This window comes from Pipra filicauda, unplaced genomic scaffold, assembly GCF_003945595.2.
Source record: "Pipra filicauda isolate LSUMZ 115617 unplaced genomic scaffold, ASM394559v2 scaffold137_size4652046_pilon, whole genome shotgun sequence".
NCBI lineage: Eukaryota > Metazoa > Chordata > Aves > Passeriformes > Pipridae > Pipra > Pipra filicauda.
This window is the reverse complement of record NW_024103851.1, coordinates 2,645,904-2,661,723: the sequence shown is the minus strand read 5'-3', so window position 1 is coordinate 2,661,723 and position 15,820 is coordinate 2,645,904. Positions and strand designations below refer to the sequence as shown.

Here is a 15,820-nt window from a genome sequence, read left to right as displayed (position 1 = left end):
TGGGTCTCTTGTTCTTTGTGCTTCGGGAAACACTTAAAAACATGATCTTTCCTCGAAACAGCATTGCTGATTAGAAACTGAATTCCAAAAAGTTACACTGGTTTATCTGGTGCAGGATAGCTGCATGATGACTGAAATTAATAGTAAAGCTGAAGCACAGTGCTGCATTGCAAATTACTGCAACTTAAACTGTTCTGTGGTTGGTGACTGCACACCTTTATGCCTGGCTTTGACTACTAGCTAGAAATATTCTGATGGATCTAGGTTGTAGTATGTTACATGGAGTCTCTTGCTTTTCTCCAAGGACTACTGTGAAGTTATTTTTCTCAACACTCATTAGAAGGATTATTTTAATTTTCTGAATTCTATATTTGTTCAATTTTTGCAGCAAATATAAAATGCACCAGTCATCTTTTCCACTCAAAAGCAATGTGCTTCCACTGTAGAGTTCTTCACAACACAGCATTTACCGATGTTGAATTAAGCTGTCATTGGGATTGATGAATATAGTCACATTATCCATGTAAATCTTCCTGGGTTTTTCTTGGTGTATACCAAACCTAGAAGTACATTTCCATTAGATTTAGGACTGTTATTTTAGATGTTGAACAACCGGAAATTACCTGCCTGAGGATGTGCAGTTGGAAAGATGGTATTTAAATGCCAAGAACTGTGTGCAATGTAGGACAACTGTGTATCCAGGACAGGGTGGAGCAGATACAAATCAGCATTAATCCAGGTTTAACAAATCATGCTGTAGTGTCTGCTCTTAAGCAGTGAAAGTTTGATATCCCCTCCAAAATGTGCTGTGTCCAGAACTGTGTTATTTGTCTGATGTGACTTCCTGTGGGGAAAGTTAGAGCATCAGCTAGATCCTAGCTGATGATCCTAGGGTGAGAAAACCATTTCTTCTTCTATGGAAAGGCATTTCCTCTTCTAACACTGCTTAATTTCATTAATTGTTCCTGTTATAAGACAGCTAAGAACTGTAGAGCTTTGTTAAAGTAAAATATTTTGGTTCCATAAAAATACAACCTTGAAGAAAACAGAAAAAACAGAAAAAAATTTTCTGTTATAAAACAGAAAAAAATTAAGTCCATATGAGTGTAAAAATCTCTCTTAATTAAGGAAAGGTTAGGATTTGTCAAAATGAAGCAGAGCATTAGGACCACAACAGTTACTGCAAAATTAGGAGAGGAAAGGGAACTACCTGAAGGGATTATCTTTTTCCTGTAAACACGGAGAACTTAATTGAGTCTTTGCTTGCTTGTGCAATTAGAATCACAACGAAGCTGGTGATGCATTGAAATCAGTGTACCCGACCTCTTCAATTAATTTGTAATGCCAGCATACAGACTGAATTACACAGGTGCCTTTTCACTAATCCTCACAGGGAAATGTCCTGAGCTGCTGGGGTATCACCTTACTGTCTGCCACCTTCCAGTAGCACTCTGTGAGATCCAGCTGGCCTGGTCACTGGGTGGAAGTCCTTGTTGTGGGCCATACCAAGCAAAGAGAGGCAAAGACTGTCTCTCAAAAGTTATTGAATAAAGGTGCTTGCTCCTAAATCCTCTAGGAAAGCAAATTAACAGAAACAGCACTAGATTGGTTAAGAAATTACATTATTCTATTAATTTTATACAATTGGTGCTAATTAAAATGAACCAAAGGCATTTGGCCAAGTGTGATGTGTCTTCCAAAATAACATCAAAAATATGCAGGTCTCCATTGCTCCTTGTGTTACAGGACTGTCTGGGCCCTGCTACAGGGAACTTGCAAATTTTGCAAAAAACCATGCAGGAAAATGATTTTTCTTTGACAAGCAGGAAAGATGAAGGAAACAACTGGATGCATTCTCATTTCTAAATGCGAGATGAATTCAAGTTACTTGTGTTCCCAGTGCAATGCAAGATATCTGCCCAAGGTACGAAGTTAACTGAGCTGGACAAAACTCTATTACTCCTTGGAGAAACATATTCAAAAGGGAACATGTCAGCCCGCTTAGGCTTTCTGAAGGTAGTGCTTTTAAAACATCTGGCTTTACACTGCCCCTGTATGCTAGTCAGGTCCAACTCAAGTAGGTTCAAGTCTGCTGAGCAATATTTGTTGTTCCTCAGCTGTAAGTTAAGTCCTTGCCCTGAACAGTCTGCCACCTTGATAGTTTCCTTGAGGGTGATGGCTGCCTGGCAGAAACAATTAAAATCAAACTAGAGAATAAGAAACAAACACGCAATCCAGCAAAGGTCATGACAATGATGGTTGTTTTAACCACACCAACAACTGGCAAAGGAACTGTGCAAATTTTCAAGACAATTAAAAAGAAATTATTTAACATACTGAACGTGATTAAAATGGTTAAAGGATTGCAGCACCTGTTAACAAAGCTGAGAGACTTGGAATTGGAGAAGGCTCAGCAAGGAATCTTATCAGTGTGAGGGAAGACTAAAGAGAATGGAGCCAGATTCTCTTCAGTGGTGTCCATTGGCAGGACAAGAGGCTGTGGGCACACACTGAAACCCACGAAATTATGTTTAATCATAAGAGAAAGCTTTTTTTACTGTGAGAATGGCTGAACACTGGTACAGCTTGTCCAGAGGTCATAGAGTCTCCATCCTTAATGATCTTCAAAAGCTGACTGGATGTGGTCCCAGGTAATATGCTGTAGCTGACCCTGGTGGGAATGAAACACTTGGACTAGATGATCTCCCAAAGCTTCTCCCAACCTTAACTGTTCTGTGGGATCTAGGGTCTTTTATCAAAAGGTGAATATTTTCTCAATAAAAATGAAATCAGTGTTTCAGTGACATAATGAAGTTAAATAGAACTTAATCTGCTCCAGTGTTCCTTAGAAGAAAAGACTGCAAAGGGCCCAGGTGCCCTTTTGAAGTTATTTGGGCTTTCAGCAGCTGCTAGGTTTTGAGACCTTTGCTCTCCCTGTTTTCCTGGCATGTTCCAGCTCCCTTGGCTGCTCCTGCTGCACCTGTGTCCTCTCTGAAAGCAGCCGTGGGCTGTGATGTATTTAGTGGGAGCCACATGGCTAAAGCAGCTTGGCACCAGCCTGCTGAGGTTTTTTTTTCCCCCTTTGAATATGTGCATCCTAAAAGAGCTCAAACATGGAGAGGAAGTGACTTCTGCAGCTCTTCAAGGTCACGAGGTAAGAAATTCTGTGTTTGCTGACTCTTTGGTAATAAAACAAAGGCAGGGATTTGATTGTGATTTTACTCTTGTCCCACTGTACTGATTTGCTGGCTTCCAGCTCCACCCATTGCTTTCTTTCTTCTCTGGGTTTAAAGATCTGATTTAGAGAATTGGTATGATATGATGATACTGCCTGTTCCTACAGCTCTGGTGACCCCGTTGGTTGGTTTGGATGACTGGGTGTGCTCAAAGTTAAAGGGGTGCTTTGTTGGGTCTCTGGGGGGAAAGTGAGAGATGAAACCACTTTGTGGGCCCTGCTTCCCCCAAGAAAGGTAATAAAATCTCCAGTATTACTGGTAAGGTTTGTGTGAGGATACATCTTCCCCGTCTGGAAAACCCAGGGTTAGAGCTAGGCCATGCAGTGGTGGTGTGGTGCAGCAATTTGTGAAGCCAGAGTGGGGATCTTGTGTGTGCCAGCTCAAGAGCCAAGGAGGTGGTGAGCCAGCATTGTGCGGCAGGCTGGGGTGCTTGTGGCCAGGTTTCCTGGACACTTGCTCCCCTTTCAGCCATTGCAGGCTCCAGGCTTACTATGCACACAGAGGTGACAAAATGCAGATGAACAGCAATGCGTGCCAGATGCAGCCAGTGAAGACATAGGGAGGGACTATGTCTGACTGAACAGGCTGGGGTTGCTCTCCACAGCCACATCATCTTTGGAGATTAGGAAGAAATCAAAGCTGCAGCCAGGAAAGTGGTAATTGATGGATGAGAAGTGGTTTATTTGGCTTTTTCTTGTCAACTGTTTGATTCCCCACCAAACTTCTTCAGTGACCAAAAGCTAGAGTTGATCAAGCTCTGCGACACAAGGTGTCCTGGAGATCTCCGTATCTCTCAGATGTTCTTGCTAGCTGGGCTGCAGTAGTGCTCGGCTGATATTTTCACATCACATGGTTTATATTTTGTTTTACAAAACCAGTAAGGAGTGATTTTAATCTGGGTAATGCTGTCTCTCTTTGATTCATCCTAATTCTCTCCCTGGTGTGCTGGGCTCTCATGCGGGTTGGATCAGGTCTCACAAGAGCTGTTCATCCCGACTGCTCTTCGTGAATTTCAAACTACAGCATGTGTATTGTTTCTTTCTAAAATTGTTTGTCCAAGATGCCTTTGCTGTGGTCCTTTAGTATCTCTTTCTTTTTACTATGGCATTTGCTCTTCAGGTTTGTTCAAAAGCCACCTTGCCCAGCTTGCTGGGTCATTGTTGAACAAGAAAGTGCTCACTGTTATTCAACAATTCTTTGATCTAATTTGCCCTTCTCTGTGAAAAGCTTTGCAGTGCCTGTGCCTCAGGTGGGTTTCTAGGATTCAAATTTGAATGAAGACATGGAGACGGAGGAAAAGGGAAATGTGTGATATAAGCTCTGGGCTTTCCCAGCTTAAGCATCTCCGTTAGAGTGAATCCAAAATACTCTTCTGTCGGGAGGTTCTTAATGGCTCATGTGTTACTTTAAGGTACGAAGGCAGGACAGTTACTTGTGTTTTTTCAATGTCTCAGACTGTGCCTTAGGCTTTGCAATTGTTCACGTGTGCAGTTTGGGGTGGGAGTGGAAAATGCATGCATTTGGGGTTTTTTGTTTGTTTGTTTGGTGTAGTTCGGTTTTTGGTTTGGGTTTTGGGGTATTTTTGGTGTTTTGGTTTTTTTTACTTATTCCTCAGCTTAGTTCTGGTGATGGGCAATTCTCTACCTGATAGACAGAATCATGGCACAGTCAAAATCTCCTATTGTAGTCAGAGTGAACTGGGACAGTACTTCACCTGTTCTGCACCTCCTGAGTGTTCTCCTCCCTAAGTAAATGTCCCCTCCTGAACTCATGTCAGGCAGTGCCAGTGTGAGGCAGTGGCTTCTTCTGAGTGACCTTCAGTGTGAGCAGCGAGTCTCTTCCTGGAATTCTTAAGTTACAAGGAATAGCCTCAGCTATTTCATGAGCTTTTTAATCATATCTGTAAGGGAGCAAATCTACCTGATATGTGGCGTAGAGGGTGCTGCTGCTGAGCCTCACCTTTGCTGCTTCATTGCTCCTGATTTAGGTAACACCTTGTTGAGAAATGAGTGAAAACTGAAGCAGCAAGGGAATCGCTTTGAGAAGCTGGCTTGGTCTTCTGGCTATGACAGAGCAGCCCAACTGTCCTGATTTTGGTCTGCAATTGTAAAACAAATCTAAGTTTCCTCGCAGTTTATTTATTTCAAATTCATAATACCAGCACACACCTGACTTCTCTGGAACAGCAAGTCTTTTGCAAGGTATTTATTTTAGGCTTCTGTTGAACACATGAATAAACTAGCAAAAGAAAGAAATTACAATTACAACAATGATGAGGTCAATCTTAGAGAGAAAATTGTCTTGAGAGCACCCACTTAAGTGAAACTGTCACTTGTGACAACTGTGTACATTCATGGACACAGCAGGATGCAATCGATTAATGGCTCCTTTGGCTCAATGGGAGGCAGAGAGGCAGCTGTCTCTGATTTTTAGCCTTCTTGCACACCAATGCTTTCCGCCGGGGAGTGGTAAACAAGGATATTCTGACCATCCCGTAGTTTCAAGGTGACATCCTGAAGGCACCAGCTGACACAAAACAAAGGAGATTTTTAACTTCTATCAATCACAGTAGTAAAGTCAGTGTAGAAATAGCTGGCACAGAGAAACAAGTCATTCCACACTTCTACTGCTTTTAAAAATTCTCTCAACCGTTTTAAAACTTGGTTTGCAAGTGCCAGCTTCTGAAAGCTGTTCTCCCTAATAGCATAGCACAGCCCAAATTCAAAGCTCTGGGATGCCTGTTTCCTATTTGCTGCAACTCAAATAAAATCCTGCCAGCTCTTCTTAGATAGGATATTCCTCCCCTGACCCATTGCCTTTTTTTCCTCTCCATCCTGCGGGTGCATTCCTTACTCCACTCCTCTCTGGCCTTGGAGCCAGACGGTGTTGCTAAGGAATTATCCTGGCTTGGAGGAGTTTGAACACTGTGTGATCACTCAATGTGACTGCTGAAACCCTGACAGGGTACAACAGTGGTTACTCAAAGAAGGAAAACTGCATTTGTTGGAGACTGAGGGGGAGTCTTTTCCTTCCTCTAAGCTCTGCTCCAAACCCACTTCTGAGAGACTGTTCATGCTGCTTTTCCAGCTGGAAAGGACTATTATTTTGGGGTACTAAAACAGGATTTTTACAAAAGCTCACCCAGCTCTGCTTTTGCTGGAGTCAGTGCTGAGTACATACAATTAGGTAATTAGGCTGCCGCACCTCTGTGCAATGGGTCTGCAGCAGGGCTCTTTGCTCCCTCTGCTTCCACTCCCAACCCAGGACAAGCAACTGCCTCCTTTATAACCAGGCTTGAAGGAGGAACTGCTCCCTCCCCACAGTGTGGCCTGGGATCTCAGCCCTTCTCTCCGTTCACTTTGGGGCAGGCAAGTGTCATTTTGCACAACTGGTGCCTTGGTTGCCCTCGCCTCTGGACACCCTCCCCACCCCTGCACTGCCTGCACTTGAGCGAATGCCTCTTCCTCCTGCTCCGAATGAGCTCACAGATTCCAAATTTCCCTTTTTTCAGTTGCCTTCTCTTTTATAAACAAATAAACCCCTACGGACAGACTGCACACTCAGAGTCAGATGCATTTCTGTGGCTTAGGAGCCTAAACTACTCTTGCACAGAGCACTCAACTCCCAGTGTCATAGAATCATAGAATCAGCTGGGTTGGAAGGGACATCCGAGATCATCAAGTCCAACCCGTGATCCACTACTGCTGTGGTTACTAGACCATGGCACTAAGTGCCACATCCAGTCTTATCTTAAAAACCTCCAGGGATGGAGAATCCACCACTTTGGATGGGCAGCCCATGGAATGGGTCTGACTGCCTCCCCAGTCACTGCTGGAAAAGCACACATGCATAATCTGGGGAACTCCACTAGGACAGCCTGTGTACATGTTTGTTACTCCCAGCCATTTTACTGTTAGTTCCTCAGCTGGGTGCAAGGACATCAAGTCCTGCCTTAGCCCCACATGAAGCTGTACACAGGACCCTGCACACAGATGGAGTTGATTGAGTCTGACAGATTCGTTTGCCATAAATCCTCTTACAAGAAGATGCCTTTTTTTTTTTTATCTTAAGCTTATAGAAATACATGGAGAGCTTTAAAAACTTTTAAAAACACTTTAAAACAAAACTCTGAGAGATATATATGCATTAATGTAGTTCAACACCTTGCAATCTTCAGTTATCCTCACAGTAACTGTGAACATGGAATGTCAGGGAACTGTTATTTCCCTAGTCTGTGAGGGGCTAAGGAGGAGTGAGGAGATCAAGGCACCAAGGAAGTGATCTGTGCAAGAAAAGTGGCTGGGGACCTCTGGGGTTATCTCTGGTCACTAGGGAGGAGGCCAGGCCTGGTACTGAGTTTTTCAAGTCCCAGACTAGCGCCGTCCTCACATCATTTTACACCTTACTGCCTGTACTTACTCAGAAGAGAAACACTAAGTCATGCTCATCTAATTATGAAAATAAAACATTACCATACGGCTGGTGGCAGCTAAGTAAGAGTTTTGTGGCTTTTGGTTTCTAAACAGAGCTAACAGAAGTGCCTAACAAGAGCTTTGCATCTAATAAAACAGTGTTTTGCAATGGAAGATGGACTTTGAATTCATATAGCAATTCTTTGCCCAGTTCTAGAAACCAGTTTACCCTTGACAAAGGAGGTTTTCAGGCTTTAGTACTACAAAAATGTAAAGTCACTTCTATATGATGTGGAATCAGAGCATCCTTCAACTGTAATATATCTGTTGTAGCACTTTTTTTTTTAACAATAAGGACCATATTTATGAAATGAAAAAAAAATCCTGCATTTTCAGCTCGCCTTGCATGGCTCTGATGAAATGTGTGATTTGCTTACTGCAATCCATACCAGACTAGAGTTAAGATTGCTGTTCAACAGCCTCTGCACCTCTGTGGGGAGCAGGGGTGGAAGGGGACAGTGCGTTACCTTGGCTCATAGTATTTGTATGTGTGCCAAGCTACAGTTTGCAGAACACAGTTAACACAGATGAATGGCTCATGTTGCTCTTCTATTGGCACTCAGAGAGATGAATTCAATATATTTCTCAACTAATTTACATTTTAGTCATAATGATGTTAATGACCTTTCACAAGACCTTCAGACAGGAGTTTCCGCTTGCTTTGTGTGCATGATCTCAGCAACATGGATGACTAAAGCAAATATCCTGCTCTACTCTTCTCTCCTACCACTTCTTTCCCTGCATCCAGACATTTCTCCCAGCACCTCCCCCAGTACACACCGCTGACGGGAGTGGTCCATCTCCGAGTTAATGTAGAGGTATCCCGCTGATTTTGTTCCAGATACTGGTAGCTTTATCTGCAAATGTAAAAGCATGTTAAAGATTCAGCAAAGCAAAAAGGACATTTACTCCTTCTACACCTCTTTACCTTAAACTCTAAGTATGTTTTTCACTGTATCTCAGAGTTTGACCAAGCCATTCTAACAGCTAACATGTGTGTGGCTACACAAGTATGCCTGTTCTGCCATGCATTAATCTCTCTCTGCTGAAAGAATGTACTGTTACAGCTGCAACCCCCAGGGAAAATCACTCGCTCTCTGAAATATTTATGAGCAAACACCTTTCCTTACCAGAATACATGGTCATCCAGAGGTAACCTGCACTGTTAGGGCTTCTCATAACCATAACAAGCCAGTAGGTTGAGACCCTCTACAGATCAGTCCCTCAACACACACCAAGGCAATAAGACTTTCAGTGATTTTTCCTTTTTTTTTTTACAATGTCACAAATTCTATCACTCAGTTATTGACAAACAAAGCTGGAGCTGCAGCAGTGATCAAGGTGGCCAATTGCACTTGGTCTAATGTCTGAAAAAAGAAATATGTTTCAGGTGTAGCATTTGCTGGCGGTGTTGTAATCACAAAGAGAAAATGCCAGGTGTTCTCCAACAGACCCAGGAGATGGGAATGTTGTGGAGTCAGTAAATTGACCTATGTTATAATGATGATTAACTAGTTTGTTTTATGAGAACATGAATGCTTAGGAGCATGAAAAAGCGGAGAAGAAAGTTGGTGGTTTGTGTCTTGGGTGAGGTCGGTAGAAGGCAGGGTTTGACTTCACCCTGAGTCACCCAAGTGACTAGCATTCTTAAACAGTGACATAGGAAAACACCAGTGGGAAAGGTTATCTGCCTTTCAGTCAGCATAAGAGATTGTGTGGGGTTTTGCACATTTGTTTCCTTAGACATGTTTCTTGGTAGAATCTATAAAACCTGGGAAACATTTTGGCACAGGGTATCATGTGAGTGCAGCCTAGCTGGAGGGAAATGTAAAGAAATTTCATATGAGTTGGTTAAAGGCTGGGTTTTATCTTGCCCTGATAGTCCCTTTCCTTCATGTACCATCTGAATCATTCCTTAATGCCCTTGCTCGGTCCCTAAAATTCAGAACTACTCAACAGGAAGAACAAAATTATTCCGACGTGACAAGTTACCCCAGTGAAGGACCTGGAGAGTCGATAGGGACGTTTTGTGTCACCAGCAAAACAAGGGAAGGGCAACTAGCCCTGGATTAAGGGGTAAAAACACTGAGGGAAAGTCCTTTTCAGGCAACAACACTGAGTGGAGGTGGACTTGTGTTAGCGAGGTTTGCTTGGGCCCAGCCCTGAGCTGACACAAGGCAGCCTTGTGCAATACTTCAGCACGCAGTGCAGCATTTTCCAGTCACTATGTAACCCCCACGCTCAGTCTCAGGCTGGGCAGCAGTTCTCCATGACACAAACTTACAGGTGCTTTTAAAAACCACACCACCTGTGCTGTACCACAGCATAGCCTGTAAGTGGCTATAAAACTTCACTCTGAACAAAGCTTTAAAAACTAGCATGGGATATATCTGGGGGGGGAAAGGAAGACAGGTGCTATTTTAAAGCTGGATCTCATATGTATCTGAAAATAATTTTGTGGCTTACAGTTGCAGGAGGGCTATCAACTGGTTTGAGAGGTCCCTTGGCATTCTGTGATGTGCCCATATAGCACAACAGGAAGATGCTGCTATTGCTGTTTCTAGTCTAATAGATTTATACTTTGGAAATCCATTCGTCTTCCAAATCAACTGGTATCCTATTCTACTGCCTTTCAGTGTCCTCAAATGACTTATGAGCTGCTGATCAGGTCACAAAATCCCCTGGCTGATCTCTTGTCACCTGACATCTTGGGAAGCCACCCTGTGACACCACCTCCCCAGCATTACCTGTGCTCTTTCTGTGTCTACGCGATTACTCCCATCTGTCAGTCGGATGTTGTGAACCTTAAGAGGGGGGGCACCCAGGGCTTCCAGGGCATCAGGATTGCTGTTCAGTTGCTCCAAAGCTTGCTGGTAATACTGGGTCCTGGCAAAACTTTCTAGGTGAGAGAAACAGGGTAGTGAGGAGACTGTTCACTTAAAATCAAAACATATGCTAAAAAAAAAAAATTTCTCAAGATTACCACACCTTTCCTGAAGCACAGTCCAAAACTATTAATTAGGAGAAATTTGGCAAAAGGAAGAAACACACCCCGTCATCAAATGTTATTCAACTCATTTAAGTGAAAAGGGCCCTGAACATAGACTGTTCCATACTGACATACAGTTCAGCTTATGGCTGTGTCTCCTCACTTTTCATGCATTTGTAGGTCATCTAAAAGGAAGAAAAATAAGAAAAAAAGGCACAAGGATGAATATCTGAAATGTTCTAATGGTAATTCAAGTTTGTGGGGTTTTTTTATAGGAGGCACATAAAATACTTTAGGAATGGAGAATATTTTACAGACATTGACATAAGACAGGAACAGCTGCTGCTGTGGAACTATTGCTGTGGTCTTGATACAGCTTTCCAAGTGGCAGCCACAAAGCTGCAACCCTACCAACAGATGCATTAAAAGGGACAGATGCATTAAAAGGGAGGCACAAGGAAGCACCATTAGAGTTACTGGTCAAGCAGCCACAATAGCACAGGAGATGGATGCTGCAGTGTTGGCATATGGAGGACAATTGAGGTAAATTGCTATTTATCTATGTCTGGTTGCTATGTGTAGCTGTGCCGTGGGTGCCAATGGACAGTGCAGAGTTGAGAGGCTGGAAACTTGCTGACCCTCCTTATGGTAGCAGGTATTTGCTTATTAACAGTTTTAAGCTTTGCTTGCTGGGATTTCTATATGTACTCAAGCCAGCATAACTTTACTCTCTTGACATCAAGAATGGCAGAATTAAGCCAAAAGTATGCATTTGCAAAAATCCAACTCTGGCAACTTTGGCCTCACATTTCAGAGAGTTTAGAACAAGGTGTAAGGTTTGTTTCCTAGTCTCTTGCCTGTCAGTATTAATCTTGGAGCATGAGGCAGAAGGATGCTGCCCCCTCTTCCTAATTAGAGGCATCCTCTGTGAGCAGGCAGCATCCAGTTGGCATAGAAACAGCTTTGCTAGGCTGCAGCCTGTGCTGGATCTCCCCCGGCCCCCCTGGACCATCTTAAGGAGCTCCAGCACGCCAGTCATTTAGTGCCTACGGATTATGGCAAACAGCCACCCAGACCACGTTAAAAATATGATGTTGTCCATCCTGCAGGTTGGAGGGGAAAGGGCTTCTAGTTTCCTGGTGTTCCTTCTCAGCTCTTCCTTGTTAGCATCTCATGCATTAAACATAAAATACCCAACTAATCCATTTGTTCACACATCTCTTGGTAGAAAAGCTGAAAGGATGCTGGAGTTTGCTGAGCAGACCGGTTCCATGAGAAGGGTGTGGAGGTGACAAGAGTCAGTAGAAATAGGATTACCTGAGTGTTTGCACAGAGACCACGTGCATGCAAACTTCCCTTCAGTCCAAAGAAAGGGAAGAAACCCTCTCCCGCTGCCTGCCACCAACTTACCAGACAGCTACTCAGTGGCCACTGATATTACAACAGAGGCAGAAGTAGCCATCGTGTTGCACCACTTGATTGCACAGCTAAGTGATGCAGGAACCAGCCCACTTTACTTGCTGTATAGCACAGGGGGTGACTTCCCCACGAGATTTCTAGATAACAATGCTGAAGTTGAAAATTAAAAAATGTTAATGTCCTTGTTAAAGCCAGATTCAATATTTTAAAGCAAAGGATCATATTTCTGTCATGTACTCTGGAGCTTGAGGGCATGAGCTGCCTAAAATTAAATCCTGCTTTCCAGCCTTGTCTGATTTATTATTAATATGTGTAAAATGAAGGGGAGGTTTCAGAGCTTATCTGAAGGCTTGAGAAACAGGCTCGGCTACACTTTTCTGGCAGCATCCTCTGATATAAGGGTAGGTGAAAAGCAATAGTCTTTGATAGCACCAACAAGAGGCCTATAGCACCCCCTGAAAGAGAGGCAAAGCCTATTTCTGTTCTGATGCTAAATATCTAGAAGCTGTTTTAGAGAAAGGCAACATCTATCATTTGGACTAGTAATCTGGATTCTTGGCCAGAGACGTGTAGCAACTAGAGATGTCTATAAACAGCAACATCATCTGTCTAGTTTTTCTCTCCTTGTCCTGGTCTTCTCAGTGCTGACGCTCTTATCTATCCCTCATTCAGGAGAAACTAATGACGTCTTAGCACTTCACAGGTGCATTGTGTTTAGGGGCAGCACCACACAGAGATTTACAGATAAAACTTCTAAACACTAATACCTTCTTGCAGATGGTCCTTTTTTACTGCCCAGTTATAAAATCTCAGTGAAGAAATGAAACCTGTATTACTGCCTCAGCTTTCACTTCACCCTCAGGAAACCCCCAAAACCCAGACTTTCTTCTGACCACAACAGCTTGCTTCCTATGCAATATTCACCTCTGGAAGTGCATGCAGCAGTGCTTGGGAGAGCAAAAGCCCTGAGGATGAACAAAGCAGAGCCCACAGAGGCAGAACCCAGAGGCTCACCCACACTTCCCTTAACTTCATCTGCTTTTCACATCTTGCATGCTGCTATTTTCCCCGCTACACAAAAGCCAATGAAAGGGGCAGAGGAGAAATAAGGTTGCTAACAGCAGCAAGACTTACTTTGCATAAGATTATACATCACGATGCATCCCCCGCCACTGAACAGTCCCATGAAAACAGCCATTTGCTGCAGTTTTTTCAGAGAAGCTGGCATTTTTCCTCCCTGAAAAGAAAAAGGGAAGACATTTGTTGTAAAAGAAGAAAGCCAAAGGGTTACTTCTCCCCCTCCTCCTCTTTCCTAAAAGCCCTTTCCAACCAGGCCTGAATGAAAGTGCAGTGCACAGGCATTGGGCTCTTGCTTGCTGGGGCCCCACCGCTGGCCCAGAAGGAAGGGTAGTGAGAACAGAGCAAACTGGGAACCCAGCTGGGTTGAATGTTTTTATTCAACTTCTTTTAGTGATGCCACCACTTCACTAATTGCTGAGAAGAAAATGACCTCCCTGGTGTGGCTGGGGGCCAGTGCGGTGGCATTGTCGTGGGGGCTGCCGGTGCCCGTGTGCTCATTCGCACACTGTGAGCATTCAGGCTCCGGGGGCCAGATTTCTCTCTCGAGTAAACTCCTCTAAAGTAAACACGCTTGCGGCAGGGATGGATTTGGCCTGGAGTCTTAAGGGACAGAGCCAAGCCAGCACTGTGCCAGCAAAGATAATGGAGCCAGGGTGTGCGTATTCTGTTGTGTCATTTTTTTTCCCAAGCCATGGATAAACAGGAAGGCTCTTGCAAGCTATTTTTCTTCCTTCCTGCACCCCCTAGCCCAAACTTGCCCTGTTAATGAGTCACAATTTTGGCATTTGAATGTATGACCCAGCAGAATGAGAAACACCTCTGAGAACGTCAACCTACTAAACATTTCCACAGTTTGAGTAAGAGGGGGACTGTGTGGCCTGAAGAGCCTGAGCTAATGTTCCTGCCCACAGCAGGTTAGTAGGATTCAAGCTGAGTCGTCAGTGGGGGAGTAGCATGTTGCTTCAGGCTGTGGCAGGATGGGACTTGAACAAGCATCTGAGTATCAGCTTATGCTCTTGATACTCTTGCAGCTGGGATGGGAAAGAGGAATGGTTTTGACAACAATTAAAAAAACACATTAGCAAAAAGCTGCTCTTTTCAAAGAGGCATGTAGACATACGAATAATTGGGGTAACTGTTTGGGATTTCTAATCCCAAACACTTGTCACATGACGGTGTGACTAAACGTTACACTCAGCAAGAGCTGGTTAATAAACCAAGGCCCAAACCAGCTACAGAAATGTGACCTGGGCAAGGCCGTTTTGAGTCCTGCTGTGAAAACCACCTCTAGCATCCCTCAGGTATGCGTTAGTCAGATATTGTTCAGTTGACAACCACAGTTTAGAGAGGGTGGAGAGGCAAATGTCAGGACTTCTTCCCATCGTGGCTGGGTCAGGGTGGCATTGGCAGCCTCCCTCTTCTCACGACTCTGCTGACATGCCCATATGCTGCCTCTTGCATGCTCTAGCCTGAGGAAAACTGAGTGCAACTCATGTATAAATTTCATCTCTGCTCTGTTGGCACTAGCATTTAATTGTAAAGCATGCTATTCCTCCGGTGAATGCTTTCCTTATTAACTAGTTCCCTTGATTTTTAAGAATTCTTTATATTTAGGTTTACTGTTTAATTTACTTCAAATTTGTGGATCACTAGTAGTGATAGAAACATCTATTTTATGTACCGAAATGCCCACATTGTGCCATTGGTACAGTCCTCTTCCTCCTGATTCGTTTCTCTGATGAGTTTTCTTCATTGTTTCCCCTGAGGAACTTGAGGGGCATGAGAAGTTGCAGCAGAGGAAATAAAAGTGTGGTTTTACAGGGAAACAGAAGTAGCCATTTCACAAGGATAGTGAGAGCTTTCTGCCTGCATGCTTGTGTTTGCAACTTTCCTTAAATCCCTGTAAAATCTGATTAATAACCAAGTTTCTTGTAAAATTCATCTGGCCAAGAGGAGGATCTGACACTAACACCACATAACAGGGATGGGGAAGAAAAACCGTGGTAAATCTGGAGGGAGGATCAGATATAACAGGTTGTGACCTGTGGCATTTGTTTTTGCCCCTTCCAAAGTTGTGGCTAGGCAAAATTTGCTTTCTGTGATGAAATTCAGGGTAGTTGAATGCAAATGTCTGGGGGTGGGGGTACTGCTGGCAGTTTGCTGAGTAAGAGTGGGAAGACATGGAGCTCTTGCACCAGTGAGGAGGTTCTGACTGAGGCTCAGAGGACTTGACTAGTAAACAACGGAAATCAGAGGCTCTGTAACTCGCTGTCAGTGGGTTTGAGGTTTGTTAGGTCTCACGCTCTGCTTGCACCCAAACAAGGGAGATGGATGGAATAGGAAGAGCTTTGTGCTGACCAGTCACATGCTCACACAGAATCTCATCACCACCACTGTCGTGCCGAGACAGTGACATTTGGTGAGGGAGTTTGGCTGCTGAGAAATGGTGATCCCATTAAGCACTGCTGCCCCTGATGTGCTGTCCCTGCTTGCAGATGTCGTCTGTTGCTGGTCCTGGTGAGGCAGAAGTGTGGAAGGCTGAGGTGTGCCCAAGGTCCTCTTTACGGTATGTAGCTGGTTGTAGTTGGCTTCCTGCCAAACCCCACTGACTACAGCTGAAAAAC

The 15,820-nt window shown here is 43.9% G+C and overlaps 1 protein-coding gene across 5 annotated transcripts in view; it reads right to left on the bottom strand.

The window, feature by feature from the left end:
- Positions 1-2,247: 2,247 nt before the first annotated feature.
- LOC113984744 (cytochrome c oxidase assembly factor 1 homolog) overlaps positions 2,248-15,820 on the bottom strand; it is a 55,860-nt gene continuing 42,287 nt past the window's right edge. For 3 of the 5 annotated variants that reach the window (XM_039378399.1, XM_039378400.1, XM_039378401.1), the window contains 5 exons: positions 14,878-15,820; positions 13,251-13,353; positions 10,456-10,607; positions 8,489-8,565; positions 2,248-5,762 (listed from right to left, as the gene is read on the bottom strand). In XM_039378399.1, coding sequence (XP_039234333.1) covers positions 5,666-5,762; positions 8,489-8,565; positions 10,456-10,607; positions 13,251-13,353; positions 14,878-14,949 — 501 coding nt within the window. In that variant the 5' untranslated portion in view covers positions 14,950-15,820 and the 3' untranslated portion in view covers positions 2,248-5,665. The remainder of the gene's footprint in view (positions 5,763-8,488; positions 8,566-10,455; positions 10,608-13,250; positions 13,354-14,877) is intronic. The other 2 variants (XM_027715014.2, XM_027715015.2) reach the window with 1 other exon arrangement.